At 40.0% G+C, this 27,689-nt stretch overlaps 1 protein-coding gene across 5 annotated transcripts in view; it reads right to left on the bottom strand.

Moving 5' to 3' along the window:
• Positions 1 to 27,689, bottom strand: part of THSD7B (thrombospondin type 1 domain containing 7B) — a 309,193-nt gene that overhangs the window by 163,628 nt on the left and 117,876 nt on the right. For all 5 annotated transcript variants that reach the window (XM_027748995.2, XM_039386349.1, XM_027748994.2 and 2 more), the window contains exons 6-8: positions 20,402 to 20,571; positions 9,140 to 9,295; positions 7,243 to 7,440 (exon numbers count right to left, since the gene is read on the bottom strand). In XM_027748995.2, the coding sequence (XP_027604796.2) occupies positions 7,243 to 7,440; positions 9,140 to 9,295; positions 20,402 to 20,571 (524 nt within the window). The remainder of the gene's footprint in view (positions 1 to 7,242; positions 7,441 to 9,139; positions 9,296 to 20,401; positions 20,572 to 27,689) is intronic.

Raw genomic sequence — 27,689 nt, 5'->3', positions numbered from 1 at the left:
GCGTTTTAATTTTACAAATAAAACCGCTTCTTTTGGTTTCTAAAAGTTTCTGTTTCTAAAATAAGGAATTACCACAATCTAAGCTTATGCTCCTTTTACAGGAGAAACAAAATCTCAATGTATCATTAGATACAATGTTGTGTCACTGGACTTGATGCATCAATGAAAATTGATATGTCACAAAGAATGTATTTCAGACTTATTTTCAATAAATTGAATGCAGTCTTTTCTCTGAGAAATAAAACAGACTCTGCAAATTCACTCTATATCACTAATCCACTGCAAAATGAAAAATCGTGAATTCTACCCAGGTAAGAACTTGGCCTTGCTGAGATTGGACTCGATGATCTTAGAGGTCTTTTCCAACCTAAGTGATCCTATGATTCATGTTGAAACAGGACACTGCTACCTTCATGCCCTCAAAGAGGAATAAAACCAGCTGTCATCTCTCCTTGAAGCCCCTGCTTCCTGGAGGATTGAGGTGGGAGAACATATTGTAGGCTGTCCCTGGGAAGAGCCTTTCTTAGGGACCACGGGACACGCTGGGATGGACCTGGGAGCACAGACAGGTAACTGAGCACACTGTTGTTAACATCCTACCCCCAAAGAGTCTTCAGCTTCTGTAAGTGCAGAGCTTCACTGTCAACCCATGGCAGAACATAATATTGGATCGTAAAATAACACTGCTTTGATTACCTTACTTCCCTTTACTCTTTGCTTCAATTCCAACAGGAATTCAGTGTCTGCTCTGTCAATCGAGCCGTGTGAATAATAGATTTCTGTTTGGGCACTGAACCAAAACAAAAGGAAAAAAAAAAGGAAAAGGAAGAAAAACTGTATAACTGTTTAAAGTAGTCTGAAGAGAGACTGGGGGTGGATTTAGGAAAAAAGTAATTTCAAGATAAGGCAAAATGTTTGTTTAATATGAAAGGAATATTTTGCTTTTATGTTAACAACCTCTTAAAAATAATTCGATTTTTTAATTTTGTTTAAGACTAGTTCATTTATCAAAAAAACTCCAAACATTAACCCTTTGATCTAAAAATGCTGAAAGAAAATATTTTAACTCTGAAATAATGTTCTCCAGTTTTACAAATAAAACTGTCAGGTGAAACAGAAATTTGGGAATAGACATATTTCAATCAAAAGGTGTATTTTTTCAGTGAACTTACTAACACTTAAAAAGAAAAACCCCCTCGTTTTCTTGACAAGTGTCACATTCTAGATACCAACTGCCTAGAATCAAAGAAATAAAGAGAGAAATAAAACAAAACTGAAGCTACTGTCCCCAGTACTGCCAGAACAGCAGTAGCAGTGCTCATATACAGGTTTTCTGCTTGAAACCAAAAGAAGCAACAGGCCTAGAAGTTCAGTGAACACCCTTATTTTGTGGGTTTCTTCTACTCACCAACCTCTGCAAATACACCCTGGGGTCTTGGGGGGTTTGGGTCAGGTTGTTTCTTCTTCTGGCATTGCACTGCCGAAATGAGGACGATTGATTTTTCACTCCAGAAGGGTTTCAGCTCCTGCCTCTCCTCGCTGCCACTCGTGCAGTCCCGTGTCCAGCAGCCCCGAGGCTCAGTCATCCCAGGCTCAGGTAAATCCTGCAGCTTGAAGCCAGCAGCTTATTCCACTGAGACTAGTTAAAGAAAACATCTTGCCACCACAACAGCTATGGCAGGAAGTGTTTTATGTCTAAGCCACCACTTTGGCAGATTGTCTGCAGCAGGGAGGTTCGCCCCTTACAGCTGTGAGTCCTGAGACCTGCCTGATATTAATTTATCAGGTATGGCTGGGAAGAGTGCACAGAAACCCACAAAGTTCCTGGGAGGAAACTAGGTGAGGCAGAAGCTGCTGCAGATGGTGTTTCTGGGACAGGTCCTAGGAATAGTCCTTCGGGTGCTACAGGAGAAGAGAGACAGCAGCATTTGTCTGGGCCCCTCTGGACTCTGCTCCTCTGGGCTCAACATCTGCATCTCCCCAGCACTGCATGAACTGTGCATGAATAAGGAAGGGAGAGATTATTCTGTCCTCGAAAAGGCAGACAACTCCACAGGTTTGGGTTGTCAGGTTGGATGGGGCCCTGAGGTACCTGGCCTAGTGAGTGGTATCCCTGCCCATGGCAGGGGGGTCAGAATGAAATGGTCTTGGAGGTCCCTTCCAAGCCAAACCATTCTCTGATTCTATGAATTTTAACTCCCACAAACCGAAGAAACCCTGACACCCAAGCTGACACTACAGAAAGGCAAACACTCAGCAGCTTTTGAGCTGTGACTAGACTTGTTAACAAGGAGTAGAGCAAAAGAGCCAGAATCCAGCAAAATCACACGACCTTTGCATTAAACCTTGTTGCTGATCTAATAATTTCTGATTAAAACAATTAAGCCTTTGGGTATGAACTATTCCATATTTTTGATTACTTAGACAATATGCTGTTCACTGTCACAGAGAAACTGTCTTTGCTACTAATAATTCTTCTGGTAGGAATCAGAACAAGCAGAAGCAAATTAATAAATGATGACATGGGAATTACAACAAAATAGATTGATGACTTGTGGGTATGATTCTGAATAATAATATTTTACAATCTATTCATGAGCACTGCTAATAGGTGAGAATTCGTTTATAGTATTGTCAGAAACATTTATAAAATGCTCGGAAAAGGAATTGTTACTTTTATGAGTCATACTTGTTATTTCACGAATTTATTGTTATAGTTCCCCTTACGTACGTTCTCAGGTTGTACTCCTTACCATAATGACTACTCTGCTCACAAGCTACACAACGGGCATTTCTAAAAAAAAAAAAGCACAGTTTGGTTTGGCATTTGTCTTGTTTCAATCTTATTTTCTATCATTATTGCAGCCTAAAATAGATATGGAAAATAACAATAAAAAGGGTGCCCAAGTTGCTTCATCAGACTGAACCCAACAGCATTTATGAGTTAAAATACATGTTTATATATTTCTTAGCACTTAAATCAAACAACTGTGAAACTACCCATGAAGGCAGAACTTCTCCTGACTGGACTGAGGTTCTACCTGCTGATCCTGAGCCAAGTCCTGCTGTTTAAGGTTATCTGCAGTTTTCTGCACTCTACTACAGCACTGAGTTCCCCTTCACTCTCCATACTCTAAATGCTTGTATCTCTTGCACAGACAGAAGCAGCAGAGCACACAAAAGATTATTATGATCATTGTCTTCAAAAAAAAGAATCGCAGTACATTTTGGCTACTGCCCAATTGCACTTGAAAACAAGAAAGTTTTAACCACGTCCATGTTTTGCGAACTGGAAAGTTTTTAGAGAGTTATTTTCATCTGGTCAATGCACAGTAATGGTTGTCGGTTCTAATCAAGACCGCCCAAAATCAAATGTCAAATACTTGCAACTATCTGATCAAGAATACATTACAAACAGGCAATTATTCAATTCCTTGTTGAAAACCAAAAACAACAACTCTGAGACAAATCACAAATAATTTGAGTTGCCTGTGAATATAAAAAAAAAGAGTTTTCAAATAAATTCTTTGATCTGAATTATAGATCCATGTACCCAGTGATACACTTACACCATCCAATTTTTAGTATCATCATCAATTTTCCTATAGTATTCTTTTGGCTTCGCAGACTTTCCCAAAAATATCCATCGTCCTTCACTAGCTAAATAAAAAACACTTTGCTGAAAAATTTTGTTTGGAAAAAGCATGCAATAGAGGTCTTTTGCCATTCTATGCATTACTTCACATTGCATTTCTATGCATTATTTTATTTCATTTGATTTATTACACTACTGTCTTTTGTTGATACAGAAGAAGAGCACTCGAGGGATATGGACCAGACAGTAAGAGCATCTCACACACATCATATACATGTTCAATATCTTATTAACAGAGATTAGAGACACTGCTAGTGGGAGCAGACACCTAACAATGACAAAGTAATGAGATTATTATTGTCTTCTCATTACTCCTCATTTATGCCAAAGTACCACAAATCACAAATTACAGACTCCAGCTACTCCATAAAAAAACTGCTGTACACGGTATGTGCTCTGTGGAGGCCACTTCATTATTAGAGATTAACCTATTTAAGGAACAAAAAGTCATTTCTGTACCTCTAGATCAAGTGGAAGTACAAGTGCTACATCACTGAAATTCATACAAGTCCTTACAAAGAGATATTGCTTTGAGAGGGAAGTCTTCAGAGAAACCACAGTTAGATCCATCTGTGACTTGCTCCAGCTCAGGCCAGCAGCCATTTGTTACCTGGGTCAGTACCACAAAATCTCACCAGAAAGGATGGATTTTTAACGTGGGAAGAAAGGACACTACAAGGGATTCAAAGGTGGAGTTTCAGCCGGAGGAACCTGTTTGTTATCCACTGCTCCCTGCTCACCTCTCTCATGGCACAGGTTGGCACCACGGACATAGAAGGGCTAATGCCTTGTGAACTTCACTTGCTGTCTATCAACATATTTCAGAGAGAAAGAGGCACCTCCAAGCTCCACCTTGCTGGAGGGAAGTTTAGCCCAACTGGATCCCACAGGCTCCAGCAGCAGCAGCAAAGTCCTCAGCCACGGGGCAGGACTGAAAACACGGCCAGTTCCCCTCCACTGCAATCGGTGTGATTGAAGCTTGTTTTAGGCAAGTGAAAAAACAGTCTCCTCATGAAAAGGGCCTCCTGTCTCTGAGCCATGGGGAGCAGCACAGAACAGCCCAGTGTTACACAGCAGAGCACAGGCTGGGGAAGGACTCGGGTTCAGTCACACTGTGGACAGAGAAAGAAGCGAAGGTGGGCAAGGGCAAGAATGTGTGATGCCAAGCTGTTCTGCATCATGGCTGACACAAACAGCACTGAGATCAGCTCCTTCTCAAGAGAAGTCAACCAACACACTGCAGCAAGAACAGGAAAAAGAGTGCCAAAAAGTCTAGCATTCATGTGAAAATGAAGGCGTCTTGCAGACAGAGAAGACCCAAAGTACCCTAATGAACATACTCCAGGCCCAAATGAATTGTTATTAAGATGATGATACACTGGATTTTGTCATGTAACAGGGTCCGAAAAAATTATTTTCATCCTTGTAGGCTTTCAGTGGGAATACTGAACAACAATGCCAGGCATGGATGATGGAATGACTGGATAAATTACTGGATTTTAGGAGACAGAACTGAATTCTAGAAAAGATGCTTAAGTAAATGCAAATGCCAGCACATAATACAGCTACCCTAAATGCTTTCAGCAGGACCCTTACTTGCACAGAATATTGAACACGTGTACAATGGTAAGCATGAGCATAGGCCTTATGCTATTTTACCTGTAATTGATACATCGTGTTTCACATGACTCCCTCCTGGCCTCCTACTACCAACTAACCAGCTATTCCAGGTAAAACACATTATGCCAGTCTGACACTTATTCCAGCTTTTAGCTAAAAAGAGAAACTACTTCTTGCAAAAGAAATTTACCTAAGAGAATATTACAGAAGGAAACAAGGTTATGAACAAAGCAACTAATGTTACTGGATTCAGGGAAGAAGAAACAATTTGACTTTTTTTTTTTGAACTTCTACTTTAAGGACTCTTCCAGACCTCTCCTACACAACCAAAAATTCAGAAAGGCTTAAAAGTACTATTAAGCAGTGCTTCTAACCTGCCTAGTGATACAGATACTTCCTTGTGAAACCTTCTCAGTTATAACTGGATACTGATCACGTCTAGAGACAATGTTTGTCCCGAGGTGGCATGGTGGGAAGAATGTTTATTTTGTAACTAGAATATGCACAGAGTAATTGAAATTAAAAGGGTACTGTGAGATCTCCAATACCTTGTTGAACAACTGAGTGAAGAAGAGGCACTTCAAAGGCCTGGCTTCTGTAGGATCATAGCCACAGAGAACAGTTTGATCAGAGATCAAGGAGCATCTGCCCTGGAACGTGCTCTCCTTCCCAGCCCCAAGTTGGTGCATAGACATGGATGCTGGCACAGTTCTAACAGTGTGAAGTACATGGTGCTCCTTAGCAATACCATCCATCTGCACGCTTCACCACAGGCCTGGACCTACAGTTACAATCACAGATCAGCAGAGACCACTCAGACAAAATCCACAGTCAGCTCTTTGCTCCCCACTATATTCTGGCTGTGTCATTTTATAACAGTTGAAGATTTCTTTTCTTTTTCTCCCCCATTCTCAAAAATTTACAAGAAAACCACACAGATTTAAATGTATTTCAGGAGAATCTGTGCTCTTCAGACAAAGCAGCCATCATTTCTTTCTGTCAGGTTCTAATGTCTCGTGAAGGACACACTATTTTAACCACTTGCCAATTAACCCCCCTTGTTATCAACTTGAAACTGTTTCCTGTGATCGGTCTCAGCACCATGTAAAAGAACAATTCTCCATTTCAGATATAATATCAGGCTCTAAAGTTGCACAATTTTGCCACTTTTGAGATGATAGCACAGTCTTGCTGTGACTAAGGACTGCAAAATCGTGCTCCAAGTAATTGAATCTAAAGATCTGACAACACTGACCTTATCAAGGAATGAAACCTTTGGCTGAGGTTCAAACCAAACACAAGAAATAACATCTTGCTGGTTGTTTGTAAACGTCATATAAAAACGTACTTATTCATTATTAGCAACTTGTACACTGAACACTCTGCAGGTCTCCAACTACAGGTCTCAAATTGCTGCCAAGTGAAGGATTACTTGGTACAATCACTTCAGTGACATCTTGGTCCTGTATTAATTTTGGCAGAGCAACCAAGCATCCCTTCTCATGACTGTAACAGGGTTATCACAAGATAAACATTCAGACCACACACTAAAAACTGAGGATAGAAGAAATGCTAAGGACTGGGTTAATATTTTGAACGCCCATAGTGCTGCTGACCTGAGTGACAGCCTCAGTTTAGTACAAGATGAGCAAGAGGGAGGATTCTAGGCAGAACCAGGACACCGGCATCCCACTTTTGTGGTGATAAGGCCAGGAATGACAGCACATGACCTGCACTGGTGAGTCATCTCCCTTAGGATAAAATAGAAGAGGAAGCTCCAGGCAAAATCCCAAGTCCTATCAGCACCAGGCTCTCATGAGCAACACAGCCAACTCAAAAAGCTCAAACTTCCATGAAAATTCAGTACGGAGATACTTTAAATACTCGCAAATGTCTTCAGCAAAATGTCATTTTAGAAGGAGACACAAAAAAACACAAATGGCTTTTGAGACAATACCACTGCTCACCTTTCCTGCTCTTGCAGACGGCGTTCAGGATGCGGTGTCCAGGCCCACATCTCCCATGGTCAGTCACACATTCTCCTTCTGAAACGACCCACTCGTAGCACAGAGGGTCTTCACAAGGAATAGACTCCACTAAATGGGGACAGCCCGCCAGGGTGCCCACTGGATCCACAATCACTTGCCTTTGTCTCATCCTAAAGCCTGGAAAAAGCGGAACCGAATTAACTGGACAACGGCAAAAATATTTATACAATCACGTAGCAGGAATAGGACTATACAGGGCACCTGGAACAGGGGGAAAAACAAGAGTACAACATTTACAAACTGGACTGGCTGGGATGGTACTCAGCTGTATGTGCCCACTTGGCTGTATGTGCCCACAGCTCGGCCATGCAAAATCTGAGTGTGTAAAAGAATTCCAGCAACCCACATTTTTCACATTTCTTTTTCCCTTTTATCAACATCAGATAGAAATACACATGTCAAAATACAGAAATTTACCAGTGATGCATACATTAATGCAATAGCAGCATTAATATAAAAAGAGAGGAACAGTTAAAGAACTGAAGATATAAAGAACATCTATATTCTGCCTGGGAATCCACTAACGAAAAGATTTGTTTTGAGACACAGTAGAGCAGTTTACTAAGAAATTAGTATTCTGCTTTATGAAGGTGTAAGGTTTTCTGATACATAATGCATATCAGACCTCTTTGAAATGACATCCTATTAAACTGGAAGATTCAAATGTAAAGTGGAAGAAAAAGGTTACAGAAATAATCATAGAATTGATTACATAATCTACCTCCTTCTGAATAAAGCCAAAAGTCATGTTGCTACATAAAATGCAGAACTAATACACAAGTATCTTTCAGCGTCTCCTGTTATGTAAATGACACAGAATTCTGAGAAAAAGGCAGAAAAAAATATATGGTGGTCTTTCCTCCAACAATCTCAGAGCAGGGGCAAATATACAGCCTTATATACAGCCTTAGTAGAGGCCACGTGGAAATGTTCTGCCCATGAAAAAGAAAAGGAAATTAAAAATAAAACATTCCAAAGAACATAACAGATCAAACTTTCACAGTTCTCAAATAAGTAAAAAGAAATTACTCAAAACTATTCGAACATGAAATGCTTTTGCAAGTATTTATATTTGAAGATTTTTTATTATTTCTCTTTTAATTTGAAAAATTTTGATCAGCTCAAATCATTTCACAAACTTAGGCAGTTTTCAGAAAAGTGTAATATCCAAACAATAATATCCACTCCCTGACATGGACTCCAACAGTCATCTTTCCAACTCAGAGCCTTAGGAAAGGCTCTGCAAGGAATCTCAACATGTTGCAGCAACAAACATGTGCAGCAGTCAATTAAAATCCAGGGGAGGTTAAATTATATTTGTATATCCTTCTTCAGGAATTTAAACCAAACCCAGGAGAATAGAACAACCTCTTGGGTCAGGCAGACTGCTGATTTCAGGGCTGTGGGATGCACCTTAGTCCTGACACGTTCCAGCCAGCTGCATTGCCCTGGAATCCGGGCACACAGCAGGACTTCCAAGGGGAATGAGAGAGGAGCAGCCTGGCTGCTGCTAGCCCAAGAAATCCTCCTTTCTTACAAGTGCAGTGCAGGATAAAGGGATCTGAATCAGCTTGAAAAATTCTTATCTTTTTTTTTATTTCTCACACGAATAACTGCAAAAAGCTTTTAAAGGTCACATTCCACTACACACACCTAAGAGCTTCATCCTATGTTCGATTAATTTTTAAAAGGAAAACACATCAAGCTCCCGATGTAGAATTTGACACCACTGCCTTTGCAATGTTTTTGTAATATTCCGTGGCCTGCCTTAGAGCCCCTCAATGCTGCCCAAGGAACAGAGAAGGGCTGCCCTCACCTCTGGCTCCGTGGCGGTGCTGGCAGTTCTCGTGCAGGCAGGGACCCCACGCCGACCACAGGGACACCACACACTCAGCTGGGCACGGCAGGTGACACACCTGGGAGCTGGAGGGAGCAGGACCCTGGCACAGCTTCCCATCTACTGGTCTAGCAACTAAGAGATAAAAAAAAAAAAAAGGAAATCAAGGCTGCAACTTTGCCCTGACAGCGCTCCAGGAGTTTACTGCTGACCTTAGTTTTCCAAAGTGCACCAAAATCCAGTGGTTTTTTTCAGGGTCTTATCTCCCTGAGCAAAAAGTTAATCCTGTGTTCAGCAAGGCACGTAGAAGTTTGATCTAAACTGTCCGTACTCAGCAAGCCAATTAAGACTATGCTTAGTGGTAAACAGGAGCTTTAAATCTAAATTCAGTGCTGATTTTTGACAATGCTGGAGCAATACACTGGAATCTAATCCCTGCATTTATGGCCTCTTTATACCAGACTGGATAGAAAGACATCTAAGAAGGAAATCCAAAAAGTTCATGTTGCAATTGGGAGCCAGGCAGAGGCAGGTGACTAAAACCCAAGCACGGGGGAAACTCCCCATCCCCGTCCCCTTCAGGGGCACTGCCACCTCTGGATTATGGATGAAGGGTCCATACTTTTGAATTTTGTTCATCTACTTCCAATAAAATTGAACAGAGATCTCAATTTCTTCTATGCAGACACATGCAGGAAGCATCTTTCGTGCCTGGGAGGTGAGACATTTACTGGAGTTGCCAGGCATGGATCTCCAATCCTCTTTATCCCAGAAATGAGCTGACTCCAAATTCTGCCAAGGACCAGTTTACTTGATACCAACAATAAGTCTGGAAATTTGACTCTCTTTGTATTTCCATTTAACATTAGATATTTCTAGTTTCAATTAACTTCCCTCACCTTTTTATTTGGGGCAGAGGAAAGAAGGAAAAGAACAGGAAAGACTCTTCAATCTATCTTCTGAGTCATTATATGATATTGCATTTTAATTACATTATGGGCTGAATTTGGCTGTCTCTTTAGATAAATCAATATCAAAGAAGTCTTTCAAAAGGCTTGTTTGAGTTTACTCTGCCATGGTATTACCAAGACTTCATTAATTTTTATAGCTACTGAGTTTGTTTTATCCTCATTTTTATTTTTAATGTCTGTTTTTCTTCGCTTCCATGCATGGAATTGATTTGAAAAGAATTTATAAAAACATGCCCAATATATGAGTAATCTTTTCTTTTTTCTGATATTTTACCACTTTCTTTAAAATGAATCATTTGAAGAAAAACCCAAGTTCTTTTTTTTTTTTGAACACAAGACTTCAGTGCTCAAAATCCCCATACATTTTGATTTGCACATCCTGAAGCTGAGACTTCAGACAATATCAGTGCTTATGATTCCAGCTCATCAGAATAACAGGATTAAACAACAGTGTGATTTAATACTCAGCTGAAAGATAATATATTAGTAAAAAAGACCATTTTCTGAATGACTTCTGAGACACTGTAAGGCCTCTGACATGTTCATTTAGAGATTTGAACAAGGTGGCATAAATCCAATTCACCTGAATGCTCACACAGAGAGACCTTTTCTGGAGACCTTGCAAGAGAAGTGACAGACAGAATGAAATAAATATTAGAGTTTTAAAGATAAGAGTATTTCTTTTACCAAGAAGTCTCATGCATGGCTTAACCTGCCTTTCAGCATCAAGCTTTGCAAAACTGTATCAGTTTTTGGGAGTTCACCCGAAGAAATGAAAGGAAATAAAATTGAGTGCAGATGGTCAACACAAGGAATGAAGTCCAGTCCTACTCTGCTCTAATTCAAGGTGTCGGTGCCAGGAATGGCTCTTTCCTCCTCACTGCTTTTTAGATTTCTATATTGAATTTAACTATTTAAACATGGAAGCCACTCTATAAAGTCAGATTGCTCTCCTGCCTTGAAAACCAACCAGTGTGCCCAAGGGTATTTTAAATTGATTTTGGATAAAAGAAAAACAAGAAAAATTGATCACAAAAAGTTAAAGGGCCTACCAGCCATCCCAGACTCATGGAAGTCTTCCTGTTCTGAAGGATTCTTCCTATTCTGAAGGAAATCCCTGCCTTCTTCTCCCTGCCAACCATCTCCTGCTCCTCCTCCTCCCTCGGGCTGATGCCCTATTTAATTCTAGCACTGGGAGTTCTTTTCCCAGGACCTACATCCTACCTGTCTCTGCAGTAAAACTGTTTGATTACTCACTTCCTTAGGTAGTTCTTTATATTCCATAAAAGGTAAATCAGCAAATACCATTCTAATCAAATACACAAATACACTCTAGGTCTGTGCCAGCTTTTGCTCACTCTACACTGACTACAACACCATGTATATGCATATACAACACCAGGCGGGTACAGAGAGCAACAGTTTCCAGCACGATGGCCAGAGTGACTGGATGGACCAGCAGAGTCCTCTTTAAAAGAATTTCATTCCTTTTCACTCATTTGATTAAAATCTCTGATTTCCATCTGTTTTATTTCAAAGCTTGATGTGATTTTCTATTGCTATTCTTGTATACCCTAACAATTTTTTTTTCTTTTTTTTTTTTTTATTTTAAACTAAGGATAAAGTGGACTTTTTCTGTGAACCTTTTAAACACCAAAATCCTCCCACACCGCAGCCTCCAAATGGCACAGGTAGCCTGGCTGGGGATGTCCTCTTCAGGAAAAAAGCCTGACATTATGCCTATGATAAATGAACACAGCTGCTAGGAATGTCTTTAGGAACAGGCCAGCCTTCTGATTTTTTCAATAATTGACTCTGCAATGGCATTTTCCTACATTCATATAGAAAAAGTGCTTTTTGTGTAACTATTTTCTTGGAACAATATCAGCCTTTTTTTTTGGGAGTAGGGGGAAGGGGAAAGGCAGAAGCCAGGGAAGTGAAGAGTGGGAGGGGAAGGTAACATCTCTGATTCAAGTAGCAGCTTATTTATGACACTCGTTCTTACCTTTTAAAATCCTGTGTTCTTCCCAATCTATAGAACAAACTTGGAAAAGCAATCAAGTACTAATCTGGGAGCCTCTGAAACATTGCACATTTCTATAGCTGTTATATTGAATCTCTCCTTTATAAATGCAACTGCAGCTGTTCCCAGCACCAGTGTCTTGCCTCAAGTTGGAATTTTACTATTTGCTGTTATTTTCAGGTTATTGCTACCAGCAGGAGAAAATAAATTGGGTTCTAAAGTGTCTTGTTTCCCTATATATTTTTACTGAGGTAATGACTTGGAGGAAGAGTGGAAGAGGAAATCAGCTCTGATATGATTATTTCCATAATGTAATTTTCAGCCAATAAATAAATTATCTTTGAATACAGTCATGTGGACAGATACTTGCAGGCACACATACCAACACTGTGTTAAAAGCAATGCTGACCAGACAGAGGGAGAAATGCATAGGATAGCATTTTGGATGCAGGGATTCCTGTCAAATACGGTTTTTCAACTCCTCAGGAGGTAAATAACTTTTTTTTTCCTGGACCTTAACTACATTTCCCTTTTACAATGAAAACCCAAGTATTTTTGATATTAAAATCAAAATGAGACATTTCTAAATATCACTAACATATCTGGCATACACACAGAGATACCAGGTCTGTCTCTTACATATTGGTGCAACGTACATATTGGTATTTTAGGTAATATTCAATTCTGAAGGAAATAAATCCATATGTTTACCATTTCTTTTGGCAAAACTAACCCAAATTAATGATTTCCAGGGTACAAAAAAGGTACCAGAAAGGGATGGCATATCCTTGTGAAAGTTCTTACTGCCTCTGCCAAGACTTATAAACCAAAGACACTTAGATCAATACAAAGGGAAATTACTTGAGAAAATCACAAAGGAATGAGTTATGCTATAAAAACACCTTTGTGTGTAAAACACAATAGGGATAAACCCAGCACAACGTTTGTAAGCAATTTCTCTAACCTGAAAGACTTATAGCAAAACCAAAATATTACACAAGGGAGAAGTGGTGAGTGCAGTTTAAGCAGCCTGGAAATGGCACCAATCCCAGCCTGCTGCATCCCTCCATTAAGGAGCCTAATGCACGCCATGCCTGATGGAAAGGGTTCCTTTAGGCTTTTAGGAAGAATCAATTAGTTTTGAAGTCACCAGGCACAAAGCTGAAGTCCTATTTTCAATTAAAACCTACTTAATAGACAAGGAACAACGTATGAATAGAAGGCTGATCACAGCATGAAAGAGGGTTAATAGTGGACTGCCAAGAGCAACAACGGTTTAATGTATTCCGGAACAATAAAGATCCTCACAATTTTATTAAAGTGACACAGGCAAAAAGTGTCCCTGTATCCATATCCTCTGCTGTACAACAGGACTGTGATCCCAGCTGGAATACTGTATTGTTTTGCTGCAGCAGATTTGTGGAGATTAACGGCAGAAACCACAGATCTGGCAAAAATTCAGAGTGAACGTGGGGCTTCCCACCAGCAGCCACATGACTGAGCAGACCAGAAGTGACAAGTCATTAAGAGTGTCCAAGAAAAACAGTGGAGGCAACAGGGATGCTGGGACGGCAGTGAAGGCAAGGATGGGAAGGAAAAAAGGGCTCTGCGGGATGTTTGAGCCTTTTGGCTGTTACCCAGGAAAGGCTGGAAATCACTGGGACAGACCACCAGAGAAGGTGAGAGAAGTCACAAGGAAAACAGGGAAAAAAACCTAAGAAACAGTGAAGAAAACCCATGAAAATTTCATTTCATTTATCTCCAATGTCTTCTGTTCCAGGACAAGCCCAGCCACCGTTGGCTCCGTTCTCTCTCCACAGTGTCCCAGTTTGTGGCGTCGCCTCGCACATACAAATCTTTTTAATTTTCCATCTGACTCAATGTTATTGTCTGAACACAATGCAGCTCCCTGGCCTCATAACAACAACAGGACAAAATTACGCTGAACAAACCATCACTGTTTTGAATAAAATGAATCCAGTTCCAGTGGCAGGAAATAATGACAAAAATACAGATGCAATTAAAATCTTAGCTTTCAAGGGTAAAAGCCTGAACCAAAACCTCGTATCTCACGTGAACTAATTGGGCCGCATATTATTTGCTAGATACCATGGCCAACTATACAAATAAAAGTATTTATAAAAGTATAACTATTTCATGGTCATAACAAATAGCTCGTTGACAAAAAAAAAGGCCTATTCTTTATAAGGCACCTCTTAGAAGGCACACTTCTTTCACTGTCAAAGCCCTTTTATACATTATTCTCTTCATTTTAGTTTAATTAGTTTCAAGACATGAAAGAAGTGAAAATATTATACCTCTAAAAGACATTAGGGAAAATGTTTTTTTCCTTAATGGATTCAAACTAAAATTTTTGAAATACGCATTTAAACACTACTGTCAAGCACTGCAACAATCTGAATAAAATCATTTCCTCTCCTGCTTCTAAAGGGTTTCCCCCGAAGAAGCCAGCTGTTACATATTTATTTTTCCATTATGTGAGTTGTATCTCATAAATTCTGCTCAGCATTTGGTGAGCTTACAGATCAATAACTCGGCATCCCAGAATATAAATCTGATGCAGACTTCCCTGAATATATTTCACACTTCAGAGGTACATTTCTCATCTTTTCAAGCCAGTGCGGTCATCCCAGTGACAAACAACTAGTTTGCTAGTTTGGGACTAGAGGGGTCCTAGGGGGGGGGTGTTCTTCCACTTGAGAATGTGGTTTCTGGGATTCAGGTCAACTAAGCCCCAGGCTGGATGCTCCTATTGCTGGACCATGAGCCAGCAGAAGAAAGCTTTTTTCACACCACTGCTGACCATCAGTTCTCTCCCCCACCATGGTTCTAGTCAAGTTTTCTCATTACTAATATATTCTAACCTATTCTTTTTCAACTTCATAAACCAGACAAGGACAACAGGATTTAAACATCAAAGTTCTTAAATTCTAATTTCCGTAAATTAATCTTCTCATTCCTGCAGCTTCACCAGCATAAATTTATAACAGCAAGAACAAGAACAAAACAAAACAAAACAAAAAAAAAAACCAAAAACAAAAAAAGGTGTGCATTTAATACAGGGCTCGTATTCCTCAAAGGGCTCATATTCATTCCAGCAGTGCAGAACCTGCATCAACTCCTACGGGCAGCTTATCTCCATCAACACAGTCTTTTCCCAGTAAATATGCAGGATGGTAACAGCCATAAATGACAACAACCTGCACAACCAACTTCCAGTTTCTAAAGAGCTGGACCTGGTGGTTCACAAGACACCTGGCACCCAAGGGGATGGTGGCACACACAAATTGGATTCTTCATTGGTATTTCTCTCTTCCCAAAACTACTTCCATAGTTTACTGAACAGATGCCACATGTACCAATTTGAAACACTAATCCCCCAGAAGACAAGCACTGGAAGATCATGATTCAGAGCAGAACAAAGAACTTGCAGGGGAAAAAAATGTGGCACCTTCATTAGGAAACAGTGTACAGAGCAAAGAAGGAAAACCAGAATATTTTAGAGCTAAAAAAGACAAAAGGGCAGAAAGAAAAAGATGAGGAAAAGCAGAGAATAATACAAGATACGAATGAAAAGAGTACTCAAATTAATCTCTGGGCAAACTCCAAAGAGGCACCATTTTCTGGAAAATAAAACACAGTACCAAAACATTTCCCATATGGGAATCAAGAACAGTCTGAAAAGTTCACTCATCAGATAAGAAAGGAATAGATATTTTTGTCTATCAGCAGTAGGGAGAAAGCTCAATATTTTGAGGAAAACAAGAAAGTATAAAGGCCATAAAATCATCATTTTGAGAGTCGTATAAGTTGGAGTTAGATGAAAGTGCAGGGGAACAGTTTCAGTTTCAGACCATTTTGTGATTCTGTCAGTAAAGTGGCTTGTAAGACAAAACTACATAAGGGAATACACACAGGGATGGATCAGAAAGTAACCATTAGACCTGAAAAGGTACTTGAGTATTTTCCAAGCCCTTAACTCTAAACAGACTAAAGGAGGTTTTGCTGCTACAGCTGGTGACACACAAATTTATAAAGAAAATCTGATTTAAGATGAACCAGGTGGAATTGCATCCTAAAAATAAAGCAAAAATTAGTATAGGCTGGGGAACTACAGTGGAGTAAGTCAGTCAAGATAATATGTCTACTAACAGGGGAGGGCTGAATGTCTCTCAAAGGAAGGAGACTTCTGTAAGAAATAGCTTTGCAGGGTAACACTAAAAGGTATCCAAAAATAATGAAGGCACAACTATCTCACACACCTGCTATTGAAATTCAGGATCAAATAAAAATAAATATAAGGAGACAAATATGATGGAGACACTCATTAAGCAAAAAAACTGCAGACAAGACTTTAGAACCTTGTACAGGTATAAGAATTTTATGTGCATTTTCACATGGAAAATAACAAAGATTAAAAAGATAGGAACCTGCAGTGATTTGCTGGTGAGAAGGTAATAAGAGATACATTTTATTAGCCAAGTTTACTATGCTGGGTAAACAATAAAGAGGATTCAAGGGAGAAGAGCATTTCACAAAAGTCTTTTCAGTCCTATAATTAAAACTTAAGCAGGCAGGCTGCAAAAAACATTATAAGAAAATTCTGAAAGTGAGAGGCAAATTGGATCTCATTCAAACAAGTAAGAAAGAAAAAATGTCAAGATATATAAGGCACAAATTTTATGAAAGAATGACAGGGCAGACAGATTCCCTAGTTAGAAAGCTGCAGAAAATATGGAGAGAACAGCAATCCCAGTCACTAGGGACAGCAGGCAACTAGTTCAGAGAAGAGAGGAAATGCTTCTGGTGGGTTTTATAAAGGCTGCCATCTCCAAGACTACTGATAGAGAGTTACAGTTTCTAGATAAATCCAAAAAGGAAAATTTATCAGAAAACAAAAGGATACTACCTGGTCTTCAGAAGAGAAGGTAAAAAATTCCCGAGGAAGATGATTAAATCTAGGAACCACATATGTTTATTAACTGTTTGAACATAAACACAGACACCACTCCCAGACCCTAAGAGCAATTTAAATTCCCCACATTATTGGAATCATTTATTGTGATTGAGAGGAGATTTGCGTTGCCAAACTAGGAGAGGTTTCATGAACTGATCATTGCATAATATTCTTCCCTACTTGTACCAAATGTCTTTTTTGTTGGTACCCTGGGGATTGCTAGACAGTGATGTTCACCCAGATCAACTAAAATTTATTGTGGGGAAACACATTTCAGGTAAAATTCTGTAAAATCAACAGTCACAAAAATCCTACCTCTTTTTGTAAGCCCACTTGCAAAAGAGAAGAAAATATGTGAGTCCCATGGTGGCAGTGTCTTGCTTTGAAAATAAATTGAGGCTCTGCCTTTCTACTTTATTTAAAAGAGCTTCCACATGAGTGAAGAGGTACAAAGAAGGGTAACCAGCACCATGACTACAGTTTGGTCCAGACACAGGATGTCCAGGCACAGAGATCAGGGAGTACTCAGAATTGAAGGGCAGAAAGGACAGACTGGAGTTGTACTGTAGATATCTCATTTCCACATTCTACATTACTTTTTGTGCAAACTTTGTCTCTTCCTTAAAAGCAACATCATTTCCAACATGCAAATTTGCTACTTCCATCTCTGGATATCAAAAGAATAACGATAAACTTGAAGTATTAGATGACGACCTCTCTGTGAAAATTGAGGGTTATAAATTTAAATGTGTTAAAATTCAATGAGATACTTAAAGAAAACACAAAGATCTGTTTAAAGCTAATCATGGTAAAGTTCAGTCTAAATTAACAAAAGCCTCACAGTGAGTAGAGATGTGGAGTTCCCTTTACCTGTTTACCAACTGCTCACTGACAGCTTCATCTAGATGGAACAATCTCAGCATGCAAGAATATTACCAAGGACTACAAAGACTTGAAGATATTCTGCCTCCAAATACTCCTCACCCATGTTAAAAGTATGGGCTTCCTCCTTAAGGCCTAAAAAATATATAACTTCACTTGGATCAAGACAGGGATTTCTTAGTTAGGTCACCTCTTTGGGGAGAAAGATGTGAAATCTTATCAATGCACTTCTCAAAGTAATACCTAAATGAGAGTTTTCCATTTCCAGTATCTTCAAGTTGGAATTTTATAATCAAAATACAGGAAGATTTCTGTAGACTTAACCTTCAGAATAACTGATATATAGGGACTCAAGAAAACAGGTGCTCTCTTTCCAAATACACACATTTTAATAAAGGAAGAAATAGATGGGAAGACCAAGCAAATGAAAAATGGGAAAGATATCCTTGGGGGATAAAAGAGCTTTGAGCAGTATGTATAAATACATCACAGATGGTACCTGTCTCCAACCAGGATTCTACATATTTTTCCAAGAATGCTGCTGGAGAGACCACAGGACAAAATCTTCTTTCACATATGTCATTGGGCCTAGGTCCAAATTCTCATTGGAAGTAACTAGAAGAATAACAACTGTGATGGATGGTAATATCCTATTAGACTCGCTTGTTTGATTCCTGAATGATCCCTCTAAGGACACTCAAGAGGTGAAAAAAGAAAAATTACTGTACTTTTGATGGTAGCAATTAGGCTCTATATTTGCTTATACATAGAGGATTAACTTCCTCATCTTCTCCTCATCACTGAAAAATTGGTACAATAAAATATGAGATGCCCTAGTGATGAATAAAAGTATTCTGTCAGTTCAGATTGCCAGAAGAAAAAAAAAAGCCCAAATATATGTCATTCCTTATTTATTCAAAAAACAAAAATTGATCAGCTAGTACATGAGACACACTGAATATTACTGGCTAGGGAGGGATAACAGGGAAGGTTTTCCCTCTTTCTATTTGCACGTGACTGTGCTGCCAGTAGATGGGATTCTCACTTGCCAAGGACTTCTGTACATCTCCAGTACTGCTTTGAAACTACAGTAATAATTTATATCTTGTACAATTGCCCTGCATGTTCAATTTTTTTGCCTATATGAAATTATTTTTTTAAAAAAAGTTGTAACTGTAAATACAAGGAAGAGGTATCCCAGTGCATTTGGGGTGTTTTTTTGTTGAGAAGAGGGCTTGCAACTTTTAAGTTGAACTGAGCTTTGAACAAGGGGAAAACCTGCAGGTGATCACAGAGTGGATATAGAGCACCACTTCTGTCACAAGATGTATTGGTATAAGGAATTCAGATGCACTCCTCTAATCCTCTGGGGTAATTTACAACACTGACAAAGAATAACGTGTGAATAAAGTCAGTTCAAACCTGTTGCTCACCAGCCTAACACAGAGTGGTCACACGGACCACAGAAGTGGTCAGCAGGATGAAGACAGTTAATAAATGTCCCACACCTCTCATCAACAGCACTTTTCTAGCTTTCAAAGCCCTGTGCACCACACACTTGTGCAGAACAGAGGCGTGTTGTGTTGGGAGAGCAAAGGGGTGCCAGATGTTTGGGAGAGGTGGAGCAGCCACTATGCATAAAAACTCAGAGTCTGTGTGGGATGCTGGGACACACACTGGGCATCCAGGAAACATTTGCTTTGCCTCTGTAAGTAAATAAATCTAAGATATCCTATTGTGTTATTATCTTACATCTCTGCTCAAATACACATTCCACAAGAGCACTACATCGAGTAAATAAAACAGCCTATGATGAATTATTCATGGTGAATCTGTAACTACTTATTATTCTTCTAAAAGAAATATAACTCACTTCCTGAGTCCAAAAACCTTCTGTTTGCTCAGAAGTTGTGACAATATTACTTTTGCTTTCCCATTCAAATCACAAGATTGTGTATCAATCTGAAGCAGAGGCTAAAGCCACATCCCGAATGGAGTGTGACATCTTTTTTTATACCCTAAACCAGGACTACACGACAGATAAATGCATTCAGCTACCGAGGGGCTGGGCTACCTGATATATGAGAGAGGAAGAAAAGTCAACTCCAAGCAAAATTTAGTTCCTTCATCCTTTGTAACTCTCCCAGCACAAGCGAACAACAGAAGTGGCAGCAATTCATCCAAGAAGGGTGTGGTTCCTGGCCCTTCCACACAACACATCCTCCCTCTGATGCCAAGCAACACCCGCCTTGGAGAGCAGGGATACCAGGAGGGCATCAGCTAGTCAAAGGCTACCAATGACTGCATGTTATCTCCTTATTTTCTTCCCCTGTTTCCTTACTCAGACCTACTTAGGCCAGCACTTGAGAGTGACCCCACACACGTACCTTCCTTCAGCCGGTGTGTCCCAGGCTCCATGGTGATCTGGACACAGTAGACCACCCGGGTTTGTAGGCCACCTCCACAAAGCCCTACGTGCCTGTGGTGGTGAGGGTCCTGCTGACCAAGGAGGAGAGACACCTGGCAAGCTTTCCATTCAGAAGTTCTCCAGGCAAACCTTTGGAAATAAAACAGAACAGGTAAAGACAATGGGTAAGGGAGAGGTACTTTACTGGATGACAAAATATAATTGGTTTAATCCTTATAGCAGTACTTCCCTATCCAAAACAGGGAACGTTCTGAAACATTTTGAGCATTAAATTTACACAGGTTAAGTATATGCTATGTGTCTGGTGCGCTTGTGTAAAACTTTTCCCAGATCACCAATCTCCAAAGCGTTCTGAAACACTAAATCATCCTGACAACACCTCTGAGCAGGGTGTAAAAAAGGAGTGAAGATTAAGAGGTTTGATTAAGTGTGAAAACTAGTTTTCAGACATGTGGCTCCAACCACTAAACCACCCCTCTCTGCCAAGAGCTGAACACCTCACTCTGAAATGCACTTAATAGCTGAAATCCTGCATATGTCAGTGGAGCTCCAAGCACAGGTGGATTTTCTGCGGGGACAATTCCTTCAAGGGATTGGCTAAAGTAGCTCAGTTAATTCCAGTTCCCAGAAGCTGTGATACACAGCAAGCTCTAGATAAAAAGACTTTTATTCTACGTTCCATTCACAACTAAAGAGCATTAATGGTTCTCAAGTCAGGATAATGTTTTGGGGCACAGACAGGTGAATGCTGTGCAGACAATAGTTGTTGGTGTGTACCAGCTTAAATGCCAGGAAGAACTTATTAAAACCGTAGGGAAAATGGTGTTGTGTATCCATGGAAAGTGAGAGTTATACCCCCATCATGTCTGGAAATGCAGAGCATATTTCTAACATAACAGTTTTCACAGGTATAATTCACTTTGACTCATAGGTCACAGTATGAGGGGAGTAAATAAGAGCTCAAAGTTTTTCAGAGCTTCCTGAATGCAAATCTTAGGCAATATTGTTTTTATAACAATCTGTTCACACTTCTGCTGCTTTATTCCTCCATTCCTCTAAATTTCATAGTTTCCTCTTTTCCATACAATCTTTGGGGTTTGTGTAATGTAAACTATGTAAAATAATTTCCTTCTTTAATCCTCCAGACAAATGCTCTCTCTTCTCACAGCAGATCCACAGTTGTCAAAATTACGTGTGCTTGTTGGCTGCTGACTGATCTCTGGAAACTCAAACACAATGGGGTGTCTCTGCAGAAAAAGCCTTCCCATGCATCTTAATTTCCTGTATTCTTCATGGCAAGTATATGTTCCTGACTACAGCTATGGTAAGGAAACATGCATCTCAAAATTATATGAAAAATAAATACATTAATTTGTCTGAGCACACATCAGTGTTCTCTTAAACTTCTTATGTTGTAAGTATGGGCATTAAATGATTTCTAGCCACAAAGCACTTCTGAATTTTGTAACATACTTATGGAAAACATTTGTGAATGCTGTCAATTACTTTTCATTTACAGTTACTGTTTGGATGAGCTGTCATGCTCTCTTAAATAACACACAGCATAAGGTGCAAATCTGGATACACTCACAGGGTTTATCACCAACAGAGAAAACAATGAAGAACATACTTTTCACATGACCAGTATCAAATACTTCAGCTCCAATAACATACAAAGCACAGCCATGAATTTTTTCTTGTAGTAGTTGCTAATCCCATTTCTTGGGCCTGCAGTGTTAAATGCAACCTTCCCCTTACTATATAGGCAATGAAAAGTAAAGTGCTCTTCATCAAACATTGGGTGAAGAGGATTCCTCCTCCACAGCACTTCAGGACATTGTGCTTTTCAGGTCTACACTTTCAAAATCGAAAGCTTACACAGAGAACACACGCATCTTTCTGCAGCCATGGAAATAGTTCTTTTAAGGAAGCATTTATTGGAAAAAAAACCTGACTAAAGAAAAACTCATTCTTAATATCTGGCTTAGGAAGTCAGCTGTGAACTCTGGATCCTAAAGCCTCATTTCCAGAGGTGTGAGCATCTGCTTCTCCTATTCGGCGTGAGCTGCGGGAGTTAACACCTAGGAAAATTAGGCCATCAGTGATTAAAATTATGCAAAATAACTAAATCTGAGCTCTGAGATAATTAAACTTCATCAACTCCTGAGTCTTAAAAAAAAAAAAATCCCTTTAGATATTCTCCCAGAGTAAGTGGATAGTGTGTTCCACTGCTGAGCAGTCCATAAGGAACAGCTATCGGAGTCCAGCCGGTGCCTGTGCTGCTCTCACCAGCTCTAAGCCTCAGCCCCATCAGCCCATCTTGTTTTTTCCCAGCTGGACATGCCCTCAGCTGCATGGAATTTTCCTGTACCAAATCCTGATCTCCAAGCATTAAAAATTTTTTTAAAACATTTTCACTGCCATTAAGAAGCCCACTACCCCTGAAATGTATCCAAGGGATTGCTGTCCCACTGAGTAGGAAACCCAACGCACGACCATTCCTGATGGACATGGTGACCTTGGACAGCTCTTTGCAGGGTTTTAAGGAGCATGGCCAATACTTGGCATTCATTTGCCCACCTATGGACTACATTAAAGACAATGAGAATTAACATTATTTAACAGAGAGAAACAGGCTGCATAATCTCTATTTATATTTAAACAGAGGCTTATTAATCGCCATTAGCTAAAAAAATGAGATTACTGGTTGGAAAATACTTGGGGCATTTTTTGACGTTGGTAAACTCTTGCAAATTATTAGCAATATCCACAGTGAGTTTACATGACTGTAATTTCTCCAACTGATTGCAGATGACCAAAGCCACCAAGAAACCATAACAAAAATGTGCTGTACCCATGTTAAACTGAGGGGTCAATCCACCCAGGTACTCCATCCCCAGAGGGTGAGGATTATGGTAACTCAGGAATTAGGAGGAACATAACACACTGCGGTCAAAGTTGGTCAGCTCCAGTCTGCTCTTGTGATCTTTACTCCAAAACCTGTCACTGACAACAATTTCAGATGTCAACAGATTTAACATCTCATTTTAACTCCTACCAATGTCTCGTGAGACTGATGCAAACTATAGCTGCAGTCCTAGCTGTGACCCATTTATCTACAGACCTCTCACTATAGCTAAAATAACTCAGCCCTTCCCTTTGGCTTCCCAATAGGTTCGTTCCAGTTTTTGACAATACTGAGGAACAGGAAGTCCAGCTACTTCAAAGACAGACCCCACTGATGGGGAACTCCAGAATCCCCAGACAGCTGTATCACGCTGCTTAAGAAAACTGGCAAACAAAAAATGCTGGTTTAGGAACAATGAAGTTTGTGCTTGAGGTATCCAGGAGGGAACTTGGCCATTAAAGCTGAACAGCTTTCACATCATAAGCAGTGCTCAGAATTTCCCTGCTAAAGAGTTAGTAGAAGAAGCAGAAGAGCAGGTCCTGCAGATTTCTGTTCCAATCATGGCAAAAGTCTGCTCTTGTGCTGTGACACCCACCTGCAACTGCAGGAGAAATCATCCAGCATGGAGATGGATAACCAAAGCTTCACCAGGGATCATTCCTGATCCAATGGGAGGCAACAAAGCTGGAGGTCACTGCTGCCTGCCCAAGACCAGCGATGGTCAAAGGGGTTAAGAGTAGTGTTGCTCCCGCAGTGTAGCTCCAGAGCCTAGCAGCACTATTCACTGCATTGCCACTCCAGTCTTTCCTACTTCACACTAATGTCTTGTCTTTAATTTGGGCATAATGAGCCTCATTTACAAAGTGACACTATCATACCTGTATCTCAGCAATAACCTCAAGTCTTTTTTTAAAAATCAGATCTTAAAACTTTCCCATTTTCCATCATTTAACTTTTGAAAAGCTCTGAATTTCCAACAAAGCGAAGAGAGTTTTTTCTCTAAATCCCTGTCTTGTAACATGGCAACCACAAGCAAAATGAACGATATAAAGACATAATCGTAATTCTAGAAAATCTATCTATTCTCAGCAAACACGAAAGCTACACATCCAGGATAAGAAAGATATAAAACATTGTTCTAAAACCCATGACTCAGTGACAGTTATGCAACAAACAAGTGCTCAATATCTTTCCGATTTATAGTAACCTCTTGGTGTCTTTAGTCTACGGGACTTATGCTCTTAGTGTTTACACAAGTTTTATACCTGTATAAACCCATTCACTTTAATTGAAGTATCCCAAATTTATACCACAATAAAAGAAAACAGAATCACCTCCTATGTGTTTAAGCTTTTTAAGCACTTAATCCTTTCAGAGCAAATAACCAAAAGTAAAACAAAGCACAAAGCTCTGGAGTCTTACATGCAGTTAACGTGTTTTATTTTCTTGCATTTAAACTATTGATTACAATAGCCTTTGTAAACTTCAGTCATAAAATTAAAAGCCCTTCCCATCTAACAGCAAATTTACAGCTTTGCCACCTACCTGTGATGGGATGTTTAACTTGAAGCCTTGCCATGGACATAGAGATAATATTTAACAGAACAGTTCTGAGCCTTAAGGTATTTTTTTTCCTCTCTGGATCCTTTTAGGAGCTGGAATATCATTTCACCCATCTCCCTCTGCTGAGTGCAACTCTGCAAGTGCTACTTCTTTATCTGCTGCTTTTCCATGTGGGAGGATGTAGCCCACAACGTGTCCCTTCATTCACCCATGGGGTGCTCTCTGCCCCTGCATTAAAGAACAGCCTCTAGAGAACCGTGGGATCATCCAGTGGGTTGGGTTGGAAGGAATCTTATGGATTACCCAGTTCCAACCCCTCTGCCATAGCAGGGACACCTTCCACTACACCAGGCTGCTAAAAGCACCATCCAACCTGGACTTCGACACTTCCAGGGATGGGACAGTCACAGCTTCTCTGGGCAACCTGTGCCAGGGCCTCAGCACTCTCACAGTGAAGAATTTCTTCCTAATATTCTCCCTAATATAATAAGAATTTGTTTGTAATCTCCTTCCTTCTCCTGCTCAGAGGCTTGTTCTGCTTCTGGTCTGTGTCATTACCCATTTTCTTTGCTGTGCCTGCAGCATGCATCTGAAAATTCTTGCCCAAAGAATAAAGCTAAAGGAAAGGCTGCTTGTCTCAAAATAAACCAGAAATTAGCCTAGAGTGTATTTCCATGAACTGGAAAAGTAAATACAAGTCTCACCTTAAGAAATTTTAAGACTAATCTGATTAGTCAAACACAAGAAAGAAAAAAGGAATGGCTTGTGTTGAGACCAAATGAAGGAAAGAGCCTTTTATTTCTGCTATAGAATCTCCTTAAATTCATCATCTTCTCGTAAGGGGAAGAAAGAAAAGATAACTGTTTGCTAAGCCCCAGCAAAGCCACAAATGAAGTGTCATATATTTAAGGGGGAAAAAAGCATAATCTTTCTAGGTATTACACTGCAAAGAGAATATGGTGAAATAAGGAGAATAGGAGCATCAAAGGCTTCTTATATTATTTCACAGGGATTAACACTCCATCCCTCTAGGGCTGAAAGCCACTGCTTTCCAATCTGAGCTACTGCCAGTAGCTTTGTCACCAGTTCCCAAAGAGCAACACCAAATCACCAGGCTGTAAACTGTAATATGGACCAATAGTATCCTTTACCAGCTGCTGACACCTAAATAACATCTGAATGTTGAGTTTCTGTTCACTGATACAAAATTCTGGTCCCCACAGCCTTATGTCTGGTAAACCCTCAGCACATACTGCAGTATTACAGATTTTCATCCTTGCTTGTTTCTGTATGTACTGAATGGAAAAATCAAAGTCTACTAACTAGGCACTACTGCAAAATTCTCCTCAACACTGCACAGTATGAGAAGGTCATAGCCTACCACCTGCATTTTGAGATATTACATCCCTAGAAATATCAATTAACTAAATACCAGAGTTGTGTTTTTAATATTTTTAGCTAAGTGGCTCTATTAACCTGCAAGTTTAATGTTATTTTTCTGAGCTGGCACATTAGGCAGTTTATTCCTGCTCTCGCAGATACTGCCCTGGAGGTGTTGCCTCAAGGTATGGAGGCATGGAAAGATGGGGAAGGTTTTAGAGTTCACAGACTCACGAAAACCTGGGCACAGCAGCAATACACTGACAGAACAACAGGTTTCCTTCTACAGAAAGAGTGGCACCTCCAAAAATTTATCAGTGTTACGCAGATTCTCACCTTTTGGGTTCTCCTGTCTCTACACAGCCGTTTGCCCTTTAATAAAGTGCAATGTCAAAAAGCAGAGGTGAGAAAGTGGGCACAGCCCCACAGCTGTTTGCTCCCTGATTAAGTATGGCAAATGCAGCAAACACTTCTGGGAGAAGACAACCCAGCCAGTCTCCCCCAATCAGGTGTCACTGCACCCACCCTCCTGCACAAAATCAGCAAGACAATGTGCTAATCTATTGTCTTTGAAATCGATGTGCGCTGGGGCAGGAGCAAAAATCACTCTCTAAGAGCCTTTTTCGGAGGATGTAATCAAGCAACAGAATATTTTTTTTTCATACTTCCTCTCTTCTGCTGGCAGGGTGCATAAAAATGATCAGCATTTGATTTTGAATGAGCACAATGATACAGAGACACTTTTACAGGTGATGCCTTCCTAAGAAATATATCTTGCAAAGGCTTTATCGAAGGTTTTGGCAGTGTCTGGCAAAGCCCCAGAAACTCATGACTTGAGCACTGAACAGCTCTCCTATTAAACACACTCATGCACAGACAGGGAGATTTGTCTGAACGTATATAAAATTTTATCAATCCCAAAGCCTTTTACAATCAATCTGAAAAAAAATCAAGTAATATTTTATTTGCTTTGCAAATCACACTATCAACCTCCCATACCAGCCTGGCCAAGCACAATGGCGTGGGTTTGCAGACCAGAAAGGGGAGATCCTCTCCTTCTGCCAGAACAAAGATTGCCACAAACCAAACAAGCTCTCAGGGATTGCAAAGTTTCCCATTTCAAGAAGTACCCAGAGAGAAGTTGAGTAAAGTCCAAGCTATTACCTCTGATCAGTTCCCATTTTCCTCAAGCAGGACTGGGATTTTTTTAAGGGGAGATGAAGAAAAATCATTAAATCTTATGTAAAAATTACAGTTTCAAAGCCATTAAAAGCACAGTCATAGAGACCTGCCCAGTCTCTGTGCAGCTGAGGAAATTCTCTGAAACAGCAATCAGTACCAAAGCTCCTTCAGACAACAAGAGTCTCTGCTCCCAGTTTTTAAAATATGAAAATAT

This window comes from Pipra filicauda, unplaced genomic scaffold, assembly GCF_003945595.2.
Source record: "Pipra filicauda isolate LSUMZ 115617 unplaced genomic scaffold, ASM394559v2 scaffold47_size6085603_pilon, whole genome shotgun sequence".
Lineage (NCBI taxonomy): Eukaryota > Metazoa > Chordata > Aves > Passeriformes > Pipridae > Pipra > Pipra filicauda.
Note: the sequence above shows the minus strand (reverse complement) of the source record. Positions and strands in the feature narration are given on the sequence as shown.